This window comes from Oncorhynchus clarkii, chromosome 3, assembly GCF_045791955.1.
Source record: "Oncorhynchus clarkii lewisi isolate Uvic-CL-2024 chromosome 3, UVic_Ocla_1.0, whole genome shotgun sequence".
NCBI classification, from domain to species: domain Eukaryota; kingdom Metazoa; phylum Chordata; class Actinopteri; order Salmoniformes; family Salmonidae; genus Oncorhynchus; species Oncorhynchus clarkii.
Window position 1 is genome coordinate 14,992,440 of NC_092149.1, and position 14,372 is coordinate 15,006,811.

The 14,372-nt window shown below is 41.5% G+C and overlaps 1 protein-coding gene across 1 annotated transcript; it reads left to right on the forward strand.

Annotated features, from left to right (window-relative positions):
- The first annotated feature begins 2,464 nt into the window (after nucleotides 1-2,464).
- LOC139405747 (uncharacterized) lies at nucleotides 2,465-8,220 on the forward strand. The gene is made up of 2 exons (XM_071148169.1): nucleotides 2,465-4,647; nucleotides 6,606-8,220. Exons 1-2 carry the CDS (start codon nucleotides 2,572-2,574, stop codon nucleotides 6,942-6,944), a joined length of 2,415 nt encoding a protein of 804 aa, XP_071004270.1. The 5' UTR covers nucleotides 2,465-2,571; the 3' UTR covers nucleotides 6,945-8,220.
- Nucleotides 8,221-14,372: the final 6,152 nt, after the last annotated feature.

Below are 14,372 nucleotides of genomic sequence, written 5' to 3' on the forward strand. Positions count from 1 at the left end.
GACATCATGCTCTCTTGAACCCTCCACTGCAGACTGTCGCGTTCATTCTATGTAGTATATTGGCGACTTTGTTTAGAGCCCGGTAAGCAAATTATATAAAACCAGTGAAGTCCATAATAACAGCAAATGTAATGCAAACATGTGCGTAATTTACGCATGTTGCGTTACATTTTTAAGATTGACAATCATAGCAATTAAGCATATAAGGTAATCAATGATTGTAGAACATGAGACCACACGCTGTAGCCTTTAAAACAAATCTCGCCTCAAGTTATTGAGATAATAGCAGGAATTGGAACCGGTTTGAATGATGATAATGTTATTGATGATGATGATGACAATGTAATGGTGATGACAACGATGAGGAGGTGGAAGGTGGTGGTGGGGATGTTATCTAGGTGATGGGGATGATTTAACCTACAGTACCTTCAGAAAGTATTCACACCCCTGGACTTTTGACACATTTTGTTGTGTTACAAAGTTTTAATTGTCAGTTTTCCCCCCAACAATCTACACAAAATACTCTGTAATGTCAAAGTGGAAGAAAAATTCAAACATGTTTTTAAATATATTTTTAAACAAATTAATAAAAAATAAAACACCATAATATCTCAATTAAAAAGTATTCAACCCCCTGAGTCAAAATCACCTTTGTTAAAATCACCTTTGGCAGCAATTACAGCTGTGAGACTTTCTGGGTACATCTCTAAGAGCGTTCCACACCTGGATTGTGCAACATTTTCCCATTATTCTTTTCAAAATTCTTTTAACTCTGTCAAATTGGTTGTTGATCATTGCTAGAGAACCATTTTCAGAGCTTGCCATAGATTTTCAAGCATATTTAAGTCTACACTGTAACTCGGACACTCAGGAACATTCACTGTCTTCTTGGTAAGCAACTCCCGTGTAGATTTGACCTTGTGTTTTAGGTTATTGTCCTGTTGAAAGGTGAATTCAATTCCCAGTGTCTGGTGGAAAGCAGACTGAACCAGGTTTTCCTCTAGTATTTTGTCTTAGTTCTATTCCGTAGCTTTTTTATCCTGAAAAACTCAGCAGTCCTTAACGATTACAAGCATACCCATAACATGATGCAGCCACCACTATGCTTGAAAATATGGAGAGTGGTACTCAGTAATGTGTGTTGTATTGGATTTGCCCCAAACAAAACACTTGGTATCCAAGACAAAAAGTGAATTGGCCTCATGGTGAAATCTCCGGCAACTGAGTTAGGAAGGACGCCTGTATCTTTGTAGTGACTGGGTGTATTGATACACCATCCAAAGTGTAATTAATAACTTCACCATGCTCAAATTGACTTTTTTTACCCATTTACCAATAGATGCCCTTCTTTGCGAGGCATTGGAAAACGTCCCTGGTATTTGTGGTTGAATCTGTGTTTGAAATACAGAGATGAGGTAATCATTCATGTTAAAAACTATTATTGCACGGAGAGTGAGTCCATGCAATTTTTTATGTGACCTGTTAAGCAATGTTTTACTCCTGGACTTATTTAGGCTTGCCATAACCAAGGGATTGAATACTTATTATACTTATTGACTCAAGACATTTCAGCTTTTCATTTTTAATGAATTTGTAAAACTGAAATACATAATTCCACTTGGACATTATGGGGTATTGTGTGGTAGGCCGGTGACAAAAATATCTACATTTAACCCATTTTCAATTCAGGTTTTAACACAACAAAATGTGGAAAAAGTCAAAGGGTGTGAATACTTTCTGAAGGCACTGTTTTTGTAGTAAAACAAGAATAGGAGTTTAAGAAATTCATAATAGCCTATTTAGTCTATGTGAATAGTTTGAGTCTAGGCATATTTCAGTATGCACAATGAAAGAACATGTAAGATATTCTATCAACATGATACTAATTTAATCAACTTCCTCATTTTGCTGCTCTGATATCCTGTGAAACAGCATAAAGACACCTGGCCACCTCAGGACATCTTCCTTATCAATGAAGCCTATAGTCATTTGATTGACAAGTCCTTTTATTATTTGATTGTATTAATTCATATCTTGTTAAGATGATAAAATATTGAATCCCCATTTTACAGATTCAGGCATGTTCCAAAATGGATTCTCAACAGACAGGGGTTCTGACCAATGGTGGCTCAGATAACAGGAGTGTCTGCCAATCCTTGAAGAGATCGGGGACGGTGCTAGAGATCCATGAGGAGTCAGTGGACTCCTTGATCTTATCCTACCCACCAGGTAACCTCCAAGAATGATCCCTTATACAGGTGTACTCCAGTACAGGTGTCCAATCAAAACCTTTTTAGGCCAAACGAGGAGGGGCTGGGAGTGCGTCCTGCGGGCTCAAACAACCAATCACAGTCAAGACTGGACTTCCTGGTGTGTGCGATCAACCAATCAGAGTCAAATCAGACGTTCCTGGATTATGCAACAGGCCAATCACAGACTCTGCAGCTCTCAGCTCTACCAAATACGTGCCTCCCTCTGATTCTAAAGGGAGTAGGTTTAGAAGCCAGAGCTGTTTGGTCTGGGACCAGTTGAAATGCCCTGACCTCCACTACTGTGACTGCTACGGGTTAGATGGAGGATGTGTGTGTTGAAGAGATAGAACACACTGAGGAGCCTCTCTACAGGATGGAGACAGAAGAGAGGGATGAGAGGAGAGATGGAGAGAAGGATGTTACACAAGACAGGAACGGTAGTCCCATTGTCCCTGAAACGCCTCTCATCTCTGACACAGCCAAGGCAGAGAGGGATGGAGGGATAAGGGGGGAGAAAGAAAGGAAAGATAGAGAGGATGAGAGAGTGATCCCTCTTTTCCTACCCCCTAGTCGATGCCATGGTGGAAAAGAGAGACCAGGAGAGGATAGAGGAGAGAGAGCAGAGGCAGGGAAAGGAGTTTGGGGGAGAAGAGAGGAAGAGGAGGGAGAAGTATTGGATCTGAGCTTCCCTAAAAAGAGAGAGATTAAGGAGAGGAGCCTTTGGCATGAGAGCTCACTGCTTATGGAGGTAGATGAGGTAGAGGGGGATGGAGATAGGGACATAGTAGAGGAAGATGATGGCGATGATGAAGAGGATTCTATATTGAGAATGGATGGAGCTGACATTTTGGGGGGACCTCTCTTGTCTCCCTTGTTCTTCTCTACCTCCGTTTTCACCTCCCTCTCTTCCATAGACTCTGAAAGTGAAGGTCTTCTCCTGATAGATGACCAGGGTATTCCATACACACTCACCCCTGAGGGGCACAAAGTGCCCCAAATGAACTCTTCCAGGCCAGACAACCCCCCCTCAAGCCAGCCAAAGGTGCAGTCCAGCTCCTTGGAGGTAGAGGATGACAGGTCGTCTCATATAACCACAGCATGGGTCACTTACCTCAGCCGAGGTTTAGTAAAAACTCCACACACACACAAGGAAAACACATGTCCCACTCCTGTTACGTCTATGAAACCCTCACAGAAATCAGAACTTCTAAAAAATACAGAACACTCAAAGAACCCAGAACTCTCACAGAATGCGGAACCCCCTAAGGTTCTAGATTCAGATGTGAAATCTTTTAGTGAGGCTAGTGCTGCTGTTTCCCAACCCTCTGGTTCTGCTGTACACCTCCAACCCCCTCAGCCCATCCAGATCCTGACTAACCCCTCCTCCAACACCCCCATCCTCCTCTTCCCCTCCTCCCCCCAGCTCTCCTCCATTCCCTTAACCAAGACTGATGCCAACCCAGGCCTCCTGGCCTTCTCTCTCCCCCTCTCCCTCACCCAGAACACTCCCAGTGCCTCTACCTCTATGTTCCTTCTCCTTTCCTCCTCCACCACCTCTTCCTCCAGTCAGTCTTTCTCTACCTCCACCCCCATTGCTCTCATTGACCCCTCCACCGGTCAGCTCTCCCAAATCACTGCCTCCTCTTCATACCCTCTTTCTCTCTCTCTCTCTTCTGGTCAGCTCGCCACATCAGTGTCATCCCTCCCGGCCAATCCCTCTCACCCAGTTATTAGAACGACACCCAACAACTCCCCTACCATCCTATCAAGAGAGAGTTCCATCGTTAACCCTCCCGCCCCCCTGACCTCCCCCTCTGTGGTCTCCTCCCCTCCCTCCAAGCAGCCCAGTGCTGATGGCAGTTCTAAAGCAGTTCTACTCAGCTCACCTCCTCACAAACACACTGAACCAAACTGTTGTGACCCCAACACCGATCATCAGTCACTATCTACTGAAGAAACCCAAATGGAGTCTGTCCCAAATGGGTCATCTCCTACTAAAGCCCCTCCCCTTACACATCCGCAATCCCCTTCTCTGTCCTTTGACTTCAGTTTGGAGGCATTCGACCAATCAAAAGCCCCAGAGTCAAAGCACACCTCCCTCCCATGGGACGACCATCTCTACTTCTCCTCTGCCACCGCTCCTCCCTCCCCTCCCCTTGCCCCCATCTTCCCCTCCAGCGGACCCAGGAACCTGAACCCCCTGGACCCTCTGGACCCCCTGTCCCCAGCCTCGTCTCCCTCCTCTGGGCCACGAAGGGTCCTCTACTGCCCTCTCTGCCCCAGGATCTTCTACTACCAGTCTGACCTGGAGCGTCACTCCATCACCCACTCTCAGAACAAACCCTATGTCTGCCTGCAGTGTGGCAAGGCCTTCAAACGCTCCAGCCATTTGCAGGTGAGCTTAGAGTGGGTGTGGGTGTTCATAAATGTTTGAATTGTGGTGTGGTGATTTGGTGGGCTCAGGATGACATATTGTTTTCAAATCAAATCAAATTGTATTTGTCACATGCACTGAATATAACAGGACCTTACAGTGAAATGCCCCTAACCAACAATGCCGTTTAAAAATATAATACAAAAAATAAACAAGAAATAAAATAAGAAATAAAAGTAACAAATAATTAAATTAAAGACCAGCAGTAAAATAAGGGGGTACCGGTACAGAGGTAATATGTTCATGTAGGAAGAAAGTAAAGTGACTATGCATAGATAATAACAGAGAGTAGCAGCAGTAGTCCCAATAGTCTGGGTAGCCAGACTATTGTTCAGGCTTGGGGGTAAAAACTGTTTAGAAGCCTCTTGGTACCTAGACTTGGTGCTCCAGTACCGCTTGCCATGTGGTAGCAGAGAGAACAGTCTATGATTAGGGTGGCTGGAGTCTTTGACAATTTTGACACTGCCCTGTATAGAGGTCCTGGATGGCAGGAAGCTTGGCCCCAGTGATGTACTGAGCCGAACCATAGGCAGTGATGCAACCAGTCAGGATGCTCTCATTGGTGCAGCTGTAGAACCTTTTGAGGATCTGAGGACCCATGCCAAATCTTTTCAGTTTCCTGAGGGAGAATAAGCATTGTCATGCCCTCTTCATGACTGTCTTGGTGTTTGTACCATGATAGGTTTTTTTGTTTGTTTTTGAGTTGTACCCCTTTTTCTCCCCAATTTCGTGGTATCCAATTGTTTTAGCTACAACGGGAGAGATGAAGGTTGAAAGTCATGCATCCTCCGATACACAACCCAACCAAGCACTGCTTATTAACACAGCGCGCATCCAACCCGGAAGCCAGCCGCACCAATGTGTCGGACGACGCTAGGCCAATTGTGCGTCGCCCCACGGACCTCCCGGTCGCGGCCGGTTACGACAGAGCCTGGGCGCGAACCCAGAGTCTCTGGTAGCACAGCTGGCGCTGCAGTACATGACTGCTATGTACAGCACCACCCGGGAGGCCCCCTGTACCATGATAGTTTGTTGGTGATGTGGACACCAAGGAACTTGATGCTCTCAACCTGCTCCACTACAGCCTGTCGATGAGAATGGGGGCGGGCTCGGTCCTCCTTTTCCTGTAGTCCACAATCATCTCCTTTGACTTGATCACGTTGAGGGAGAGGTTATTGTCCTGGCACCACACGGCCAGGTCTCTGACCTCCTCCCTATAGGCTGTCTCGTCGTTGTTGGTGATCAGGCCTACCACTGTTGTGTCATCATCAAACTTAATGATGGTGTTGGAATCGTGCCTGGCCGTGCAGTCATGAGTGAACAGGGAGTACAGGAGGGGACTGAGCACGCACCCCTGAGGGGCACCTGTGTTGAGGATCATTGTGGCGGCTGTGTTGTTACCTACTCTTACCACCTGGGGGCGGCCCGTCAGGAAGTCCAGGATCCAGTTGCAGAGGGAGGTGTTTAGTCCCAGTGTCCTTAGCATAGTGATGAGCTTGAGGGCACTATGGTGTTGAACGCTGAGCTGTAGTCAATGAATAGCATTCTCAAATAGGTATGCCTTTTGTCCAGGTGGGAAAGGGCAGTGTGGAGTGCAATAGAGATTGCATCATGTGTGGATCTGTTAGGGTGGTATGCAAATTGGTGTGGGTCTAGGGTTTCTGGGATAATGGTGTTGATGTGAGCCATGACCAGCCTTTCAAAGCACTTCATAGCTACAGATGTGAGTGCTACGGGTTGGTAGTCATTTAGGCAGGTTATCTGTTTTGATTGTGTTTGAAGTGGAACTAGGTCCGATTTCAGATTTCATCTTGTTATGACTGCTATGTAATAAGTAGGTATAAACATATCATAATATATGAACATGAATGTATAGTATTATCTAACAAACGTGACCCTCGTCCTTTGACCCTGAACAGAGACACAAGCACATTCACACGGGCGAGAGGAACTTTGTGTGCCCCATCTGCTCCAAGCGTTTCAGGGAGGCAGGCGAGCTGCAGCGCCATCAGAGGGTACACACAGGAGAGAAGCCCTACCAGTGCCCGCTGTGCCACACACGCTTCGCAGAGCGCAACACCATGCGTCGACACACTAGACGCAAACACCCTTACCACCAGGCAGCTATGGCGATGCTGTCCGAGGGAGGAGGAAGAGAAGGAGGGGATGAAGATGAGGGCACAGAAGAGTGGTATAGTTCCACTGTGTCCAACTTGGACAACTCTGACTCTGAAACAGATTCTGAGGTCACTTCCTGAGGCTGATCCTCTTGAATAAAGGAAAGGAGGAGGAGGAGGAGGAGGAGGAGAAGGAGGAGGAGGAGGAGAGCAAAGGTGGTGTAGCTTCACTGTGTTCAATTTGGACAACTCTGACACTGGAAGGGATTGAAAATGAATTTTGAATGATAAGTATCAGAACGGTACTTTCCAACATTGGTTATATTTATTTATTAATTTCTCTTGAATGTATTTTATTTCCATTGAAAATGATCACTGATCTCATGAATCATTTCCCATCAAGTATTCCTTCGATTTTCGTTGTTTCCACAACTATAGGGCGGAAAATGTTAATGTTCATTCTAAAAAGGTGACACTTTGACATCCTGCTATAACAATACATTTGCACTACCAAAGTACAAACAATTATGTTGTAAAAAGCGCTGTCACAATGTTTTATTGTAAAATTGTTCTTTATTACTATATTTTTTTCTTCTCTTGTGGGAGCTGTACTTACTATTGAGTGAGATTATTAAACTTTCTTACTATTAAAGACACTGTTGTTTACACTTTTGAAAATTTGTTCAAATTTGAGAACAATAGCCTCCAATTTGTCCTTTTTACATGCTTTTTACATTGTGATTTCTGCTGCCTATGCCTTCAAAACAAGGTGCCCTATTTTGTTAAATGTATAGAACAGAATCCGGACCAATGTTTTGTTGTTGCTAAATGCACCTCTGAGGCAATTGAAGCTTATGATAAATGCTAATCATGTTAACTTATTTCAGTTAAACCTCCCTGTGTGTGTACAGTGCCTTCAGAAAGTGTTCATACACCTTGAGTTATTTCACATTTTGTTGTGTTACAGCCTGAATAAAACAATGTATTAAAAATATTATTTTCTCATACACACAATGCCCCATAATGAAAAAGTGAAAACATGTTTTGAGAAATGTTTGCAAATGTATTGAAAATGAAAAACTGTTAGGAATTTTATGAATAATGATTAAACAATGTGTACATTTAAAATAGAACTATAACTAATTACAATATCTGTTTTATTATATCTGATTAATAATGTTAGTTAATAAGAAAGAGGTTATGTAGCATGGACAAGGGGTAATTGGAAATGATAACCATTGTGGAAGAAGGAGTGTGTGTGTCTAAAGTAAGCAAAGAGAGTCATTAACCTATGTTTGAACCGACTCAGCTATAACTCTGTGGCGATAAAATAAGACAGCGAGAGCCCCTACAGGTTTTCCTTATCTGGAACTGTCTGCTAAGTGGTAATAAACTATGGTGAGACTTCAGGAGTAAATCCAGATATAGTGTGTCAGGTATGTGCGCTTGTGAGTTGGAATGAACTTTTGAAGCTGCTTTGTCCTGGTCGGAGAGGAGGAAGGACATTTTAAAACCTATGACGTCATATGTAATATATAAACTGATGTACATGTTACTAGGATCAGCGCTCTCGAGAATAAATGCTATTGGCTAATTTTGGTAGACTGGTCTCTGTCCATTTTATGCAAATAAGGATCTTACAAATTCTTAGAAACAGACAGTGAGTGATTTAAATTGAATTGGTTAATGAACACATATAGAAATTGTTGAATTCCTTTGACAAAAACATAAATATCTAATTTACATAAGTGTTCACACACCTGAGTCAATACATGTTGGAATCACCTTTAGCAGTGATTACAGCTGTGAGTCTTTCTGGGTCTCTAAGAGCTTTGCACACCTGGATTCTACATAATTTGCACATTATTATTTTTACAATTCTTTAAGCTTTGTCAAGTTAGTTGTTGATCATTACTAGATACACATTTTCAAGTCTTGCCATAGATTTTCAAGACGATTTAAGTCAAAACTGGAAAGCAGACTGAACCAGGTTTTCCTCTAGGATTTTACCTGTGCTTAACTTTATGTCCTGACTAAAAAAAGTGTTATGTTTGGGGCAAATCGAACACAATACATCAGAGTACCACTCTTCATATTTTTAAGCATAGTGGTGGCTGCATCATGGTATGGGTATGCTTGTCATCGGCAAAGGCTAGGGAGTGTTTTAGGATAAAAATGAACGGAATAGAGTTAATTTCTTTGCCACATTTTTTAAAATGTTTTTTTTTAAATGCCTTATTGCAAACAGGCTTCCTTTTTTTCACTCTGTCATTTAGACAACCTGGTCTCAGAGCATTTCATATTATTCTGTAGGTAAATCCGCAATGCTCCATTTAATATCATATGTTATGGTATGTATACATTTGTGGATGTCCATCATCCATTTCGTTTGATATGTTATGAATGAAAATTTGTATAATGTGTTATGAATTTCCAAAACGTACAATATGTTACTAATTTGCAAAACTCATGATATGTTACAAATTCTAATTTGTTGTGGTTAAAGTTAGCTAGGGGGCTAATGCTAACATTAGCTAGCTGGCTAACATTAGCTAGGCTAGGGGTTAGGTTAGGGTTAGGATTCAGTTTAGGAGTTAGGTTAAAGAGTTAGGGTTAGGGTTAGGAGAAGAGTTAGCTAACATGCTAAGTTGTTGCAAAGTAGCTAAAAAGTATTAAGTAGTTGAAAAGTTGCTAAAATGCTAAAGTTGTCCGTGATGAGATTTAACACGAAACGTTTGGGTTGCTAGACGTTCGCGTTGTATGCCTACCCATCCACCCTGACCAATCACTCTCCTTTTGGTTTTGCCTTCAGTAACCTTCTGTCTTATGTAACCAAGTCTATGTCTGGTAAGAATAATGTTAATGAATTACCGTCATGTGTTTTGAAGGACTCTATTGCTATATATGACAAAACTGAAATGCTGAATTGTTTCAATGAGCACTTTGTATCATCTGGTAGGCTGTTTGATTCAGTGTCCTCTGTCTCTGTACAACCCTGTGTGGATGAACCAGTGAGAGCTGGTCAAACTTTTAGCTTTTTGCCATTCTCAGTGCATGTGGTACATAAAGCCCTGAAATCCTTAGATCAGAGAAAGCCTGCAGGTCCTGATCTTTTGGATCCCTGCTTTTTAAATCTGGCAGTTGATTTCATAGCTGAACCACTTACATCTCTGTTCAATCTAACCCTGGAATGCAATAAAATTCCAAAGATCTGGAAATCAGCATTTGTCCTACCACTTTTAAAAGGGGGCGATCCAACTCTTTTAAATAATTATAGGCCAATCTCAAAGCTGTCACCCCTGGTGAAGATACTTGAAACCCTTGTAAGTGAACAGCTAACAGCTTGTAAGTGAACAGCTAAGAGGTGTTATTTATTAACTCTATTTTATCAATGTACCAATCGGGCTTCAGAAAGAAGCATAGCACAATTACAGCAGCCATGAAGGTTTTAAATGATATCACTGAAGCCATTAACAAAAAACAGCACTGTGTCTCACTTTTTATTGATCTCTCTAAGGCTTTTGATACAGTTAATCATGATATACCAAGGCAGATATTGCATGCAGTTGCATGGTTTGCTAACTATCTGTCTGATAGAACTCAGTGCACTCAATTTGATGGGTTTATGTCTGTTAAATTGTCTGTCTTGAATGGTGTGCCCCAAGGCTCTGTACTTGGTCCTCTCTTATTCACTATTTAAATAAATGATTTAGACAAAAATGTCCAAAATGCACAACTTCATTTTTATGCTGATGATACTGTTATTTACTGTTGTGCCTCGTCTTTTACAAAAGCTTTCCAGAACACGCAAACTGCTTTTTATACTGTTCAACATACCTTGTGTCAATTGAAGCTTATCCTCAATACTGACAAAACTAAACTAATGGTGTTTTCTAATGCAAGAAATAGACCTTTGAACCTTTCACCTATTACTACCTGTCAGGGCAAGGAGATTGAGGTTGTAACCTCAAATAAATATATAGAGTTTTAATTGATGACGGCCTCTCTTTTAAATTGCATATTCAACAACTTACAAAAAAATTGAAGCTGAAATTGGGATTTTATTTTAGGAATAAGGCCTGTTTTTCTTTTGAAGCCAGGAGGCTAGTATCAGCTACATTTATGCCTTTACTAGACTATGGGGATATTTTATATATGAATGCTTCCGCTCAGTGTTTGAGATCAATTGACACTCTTTTACCATGGCACTTTGAGATTTATTTTAAACTGCAAAACTCTTACGCACCACTGCACTTTGTATACCAGGGTTGGCTGGCCTTCTCTAGTCACTCGTAGGCTCAGTTTATTTACAAAGCCATTTTGGGTTTACTACCTTTTTATTTGTGCGTTTTTATTGTTCAGAAATGTGGTGGGTACTCTCTTCGTTCACTGGACTTTATCCTGCTAACTGTTCCAAATGTCCGAACTGAATTTGGTAAAAGTGCTTTTGTGTACTCTGCGCCATCGTCTTGGAACACCTTACAAAATACTTTTAAATTGGAAGAACTTGTCCCGATTGGTGTTTTTGAATCACTGATGAAGGATTTTGAGGCTGATTCCCTGACCTGTCAATGTTTTTAATTTGCTGTTTTGTACTCTTGTGAATTCAATGGTTTTTACTAGATTACTTGACATTTTTCATGTTGCCTGTCTGTAATTTTTTTGTAATGACTTGGTGCTGCCTATCTTGGCCAGGGCGCTCTTGAAAAATAGATTTTAATCTCAAAGCCCTTCCTGGTTAAATAAAGGTTAAGTAAATAAAGTAAAAATAAAAAACAAACGTAACATATCATACTAATTTGAGTATCCCGGATTTACACTTACTATGTTACGTCTAGTCTATGAGACCACTCTGAGTAACTATAAGGTTATTGAGCCATCCTCAGATTTCTCCTATCACAGACATTAAACTCTAACTGTTTTAAAGTCACCATTGGCCTCATGGCGAAATCCCTGAGCAGTTTCCTTCCTCTCAGGCAAATGAGTTAGGAAGGACGCATGTATCCTTGTAGTGACAAGGGTGTATTAATACACCATCCAAATTGTAATTAATAACTTCACCATGCTCAAAGTATATTCAATGTCTGTTTTTTTTACCCAGACCTTTGCGAGGCATTGGAAAACCTCCATGGTCTTTTGTGGTTGAATCTGTGTTTGAAATTCACTGCTCGTCTCAGTGACCTTACAGTTAATTGTATGTGTGGGGTACAGAGATGAGGTAGTCCTTCAAAAATCATGTTAAACACTATTATTGCACATAGAGTAAGTCCATGCAACTTATTACGTGACTATGCTAAGCAAATGTTTCATTCCTGAACTTATTTAGGCTTGCCTTAACAAAGGCATTGAATACTTATTGACTCAAGATATTTCAGCTTTTAATATTTTATTATTTCAGCTTTTAATATTTTATTTAAAACACAATTCCACTTTGACATTATGGGTTATTGTGTGTAGGCCAGTGACAAAATCTAAATTTAATTGATTTTAAGTTCAGGCTGTAACACAACAAAATGTGGAAAAAGTGAAAGGGTGTGAATACTTCCTGAATGCACTGTACCTACATTGTATATAACAAGATTTGTACATGGTGTTCCTGGCATCCTTCACTAGTCTCCTTTCCTTCAGGACCAATCTTCAAATCCTGTCAGATCAGTAGTCATGGAGAAATGGAAACAAGGGCATAAAGTGAATCAAGTTAAATACAAGTTTAAAACTTGATTAACTTCATTGTGGGCCAAATGTCGATCTATTAAGATAATTAATTTGATTTTTTAATGACGTTTTTTTTTTATTTTTTACCTTTATTTAACCAGGCAAGTCAGTTAAGAACAAATTCTTATTTTCAATGACGGCCTGGGAACAGTGGGTTAACTGCCTGTTCAGGGGCAGAACGACAGATTTGTACCTTGTCAGCTCGGGGGTTTGAACTCGCAACCTTCCGGTTACTAGTCCAACGCTCTAACCACTAGGCTACCCTGCCGCCCCACGTTGACATCATTCACAGTGAAATTCACTCAGGTCTTTCTGTCCTGGTCTCTGTGGTAGCTGATATATGTGCTAGCTTTGTGACCTGTGGAGTTGGGATGTTTCCAGGGGCTAATTGGGTTTGTAAGGCAGGATTCAGTTTGTTTCTCCTCCTTCCCACACTTTTCTGTTCCAATAAGCCTTCTTTAGGCTAATAGAACCTCTCTGACAATACATCATTAAATGGTATCTCCTATCTCTATCTCCATTACTGCTAAACAGGATCATACTGTTAATAATGACCAGAACCATACCATTACTACTGACCAGGACCATACCATTAATACTAACCAGGCCCATACTATTCCTACTAAACAGGAACATACCATTACTACTGGCCAGGACCATACCATTACAACTGACCAGGACCATACCATTAATACTAACCAGGACCATACTATTCCTACTAAACAGGAACATACCATTACTACTGGCCAGGACCATACCATTACAACTGACCAGGACCATACCATTAATACTAACCAGGCCCATACTATTCCTACTAAACAGGAACATACCATTACTACTGGCCAGGACCATACCATTACAACTGACCAGGACCATACCATTAATACTAACCAGGCCCATACTATTCCTACTAAACAGGAACATACCATTACTACTGGCCAGGACCATATCATTACAACTGACCAGGACCATATCATTATTACTGAGGACCCTGACCATACCATTACTATCGACCAGGACTATTCCATCACTGCTGACCAGGACCATACCATTACTACTGACCAGGACCATACCATTTCTATTGACCTGGACAATACCATTAATACTAACCAGGACCATACCATTCTTCCTGACCAGGACCATACCATTACTACTGGCTAGGACCATACCATTACTACTGAACAGGACAATATCATTACTATTGACCAAAACCATTCCATTAGTACTGACTAAGACCATACCATTACTACTGACCAGGACAATACCATTACTGCTGACCAGGACCATACCATTACTGCTGACCCGGACCACACCAATACTGCTGACCCAGACCATACCATTACAATTAACCAGGACCATGCCACTACTACTGACCAGGACCATACCATTACTACTGACTAGAACCATACCATTTCTAATGACCAGGACCATACCAGTGATAATCAAAATCAAATCAAATCAAATGTATTTATATAGCCCTTCGTACATCAGCTGATATCTCAAAGTGCTGTACAGAAACCCAGCCTAAAACCCCAAACTGTCACGCCCTGGCCTTAGTATTTTGTGTTTTCTTTATTATTGTGGTTAGGCCGGGGTGTGACATGGGTGATTATGTGTTTGTCTTGTCTAGGGGTTTTGTAGATTGATGGGGTTGTGTTCAGTGTAGTATTCTAGGTAAGTCTATGGTTGCCTAGAGTGGTTCTCAATCAGAGGCAGGTGTTTATCGTTGTCTCTGATTGGGAACCATATTTAGGCAGCCATATTTTTTTGAGTATTTCGTGGGTGATTGTTTCCTGTCTCTGTGTTTTGCACCAGTTAGGACTGTTTCGGTTTTTCCACGGTTTCTTGTTTTGT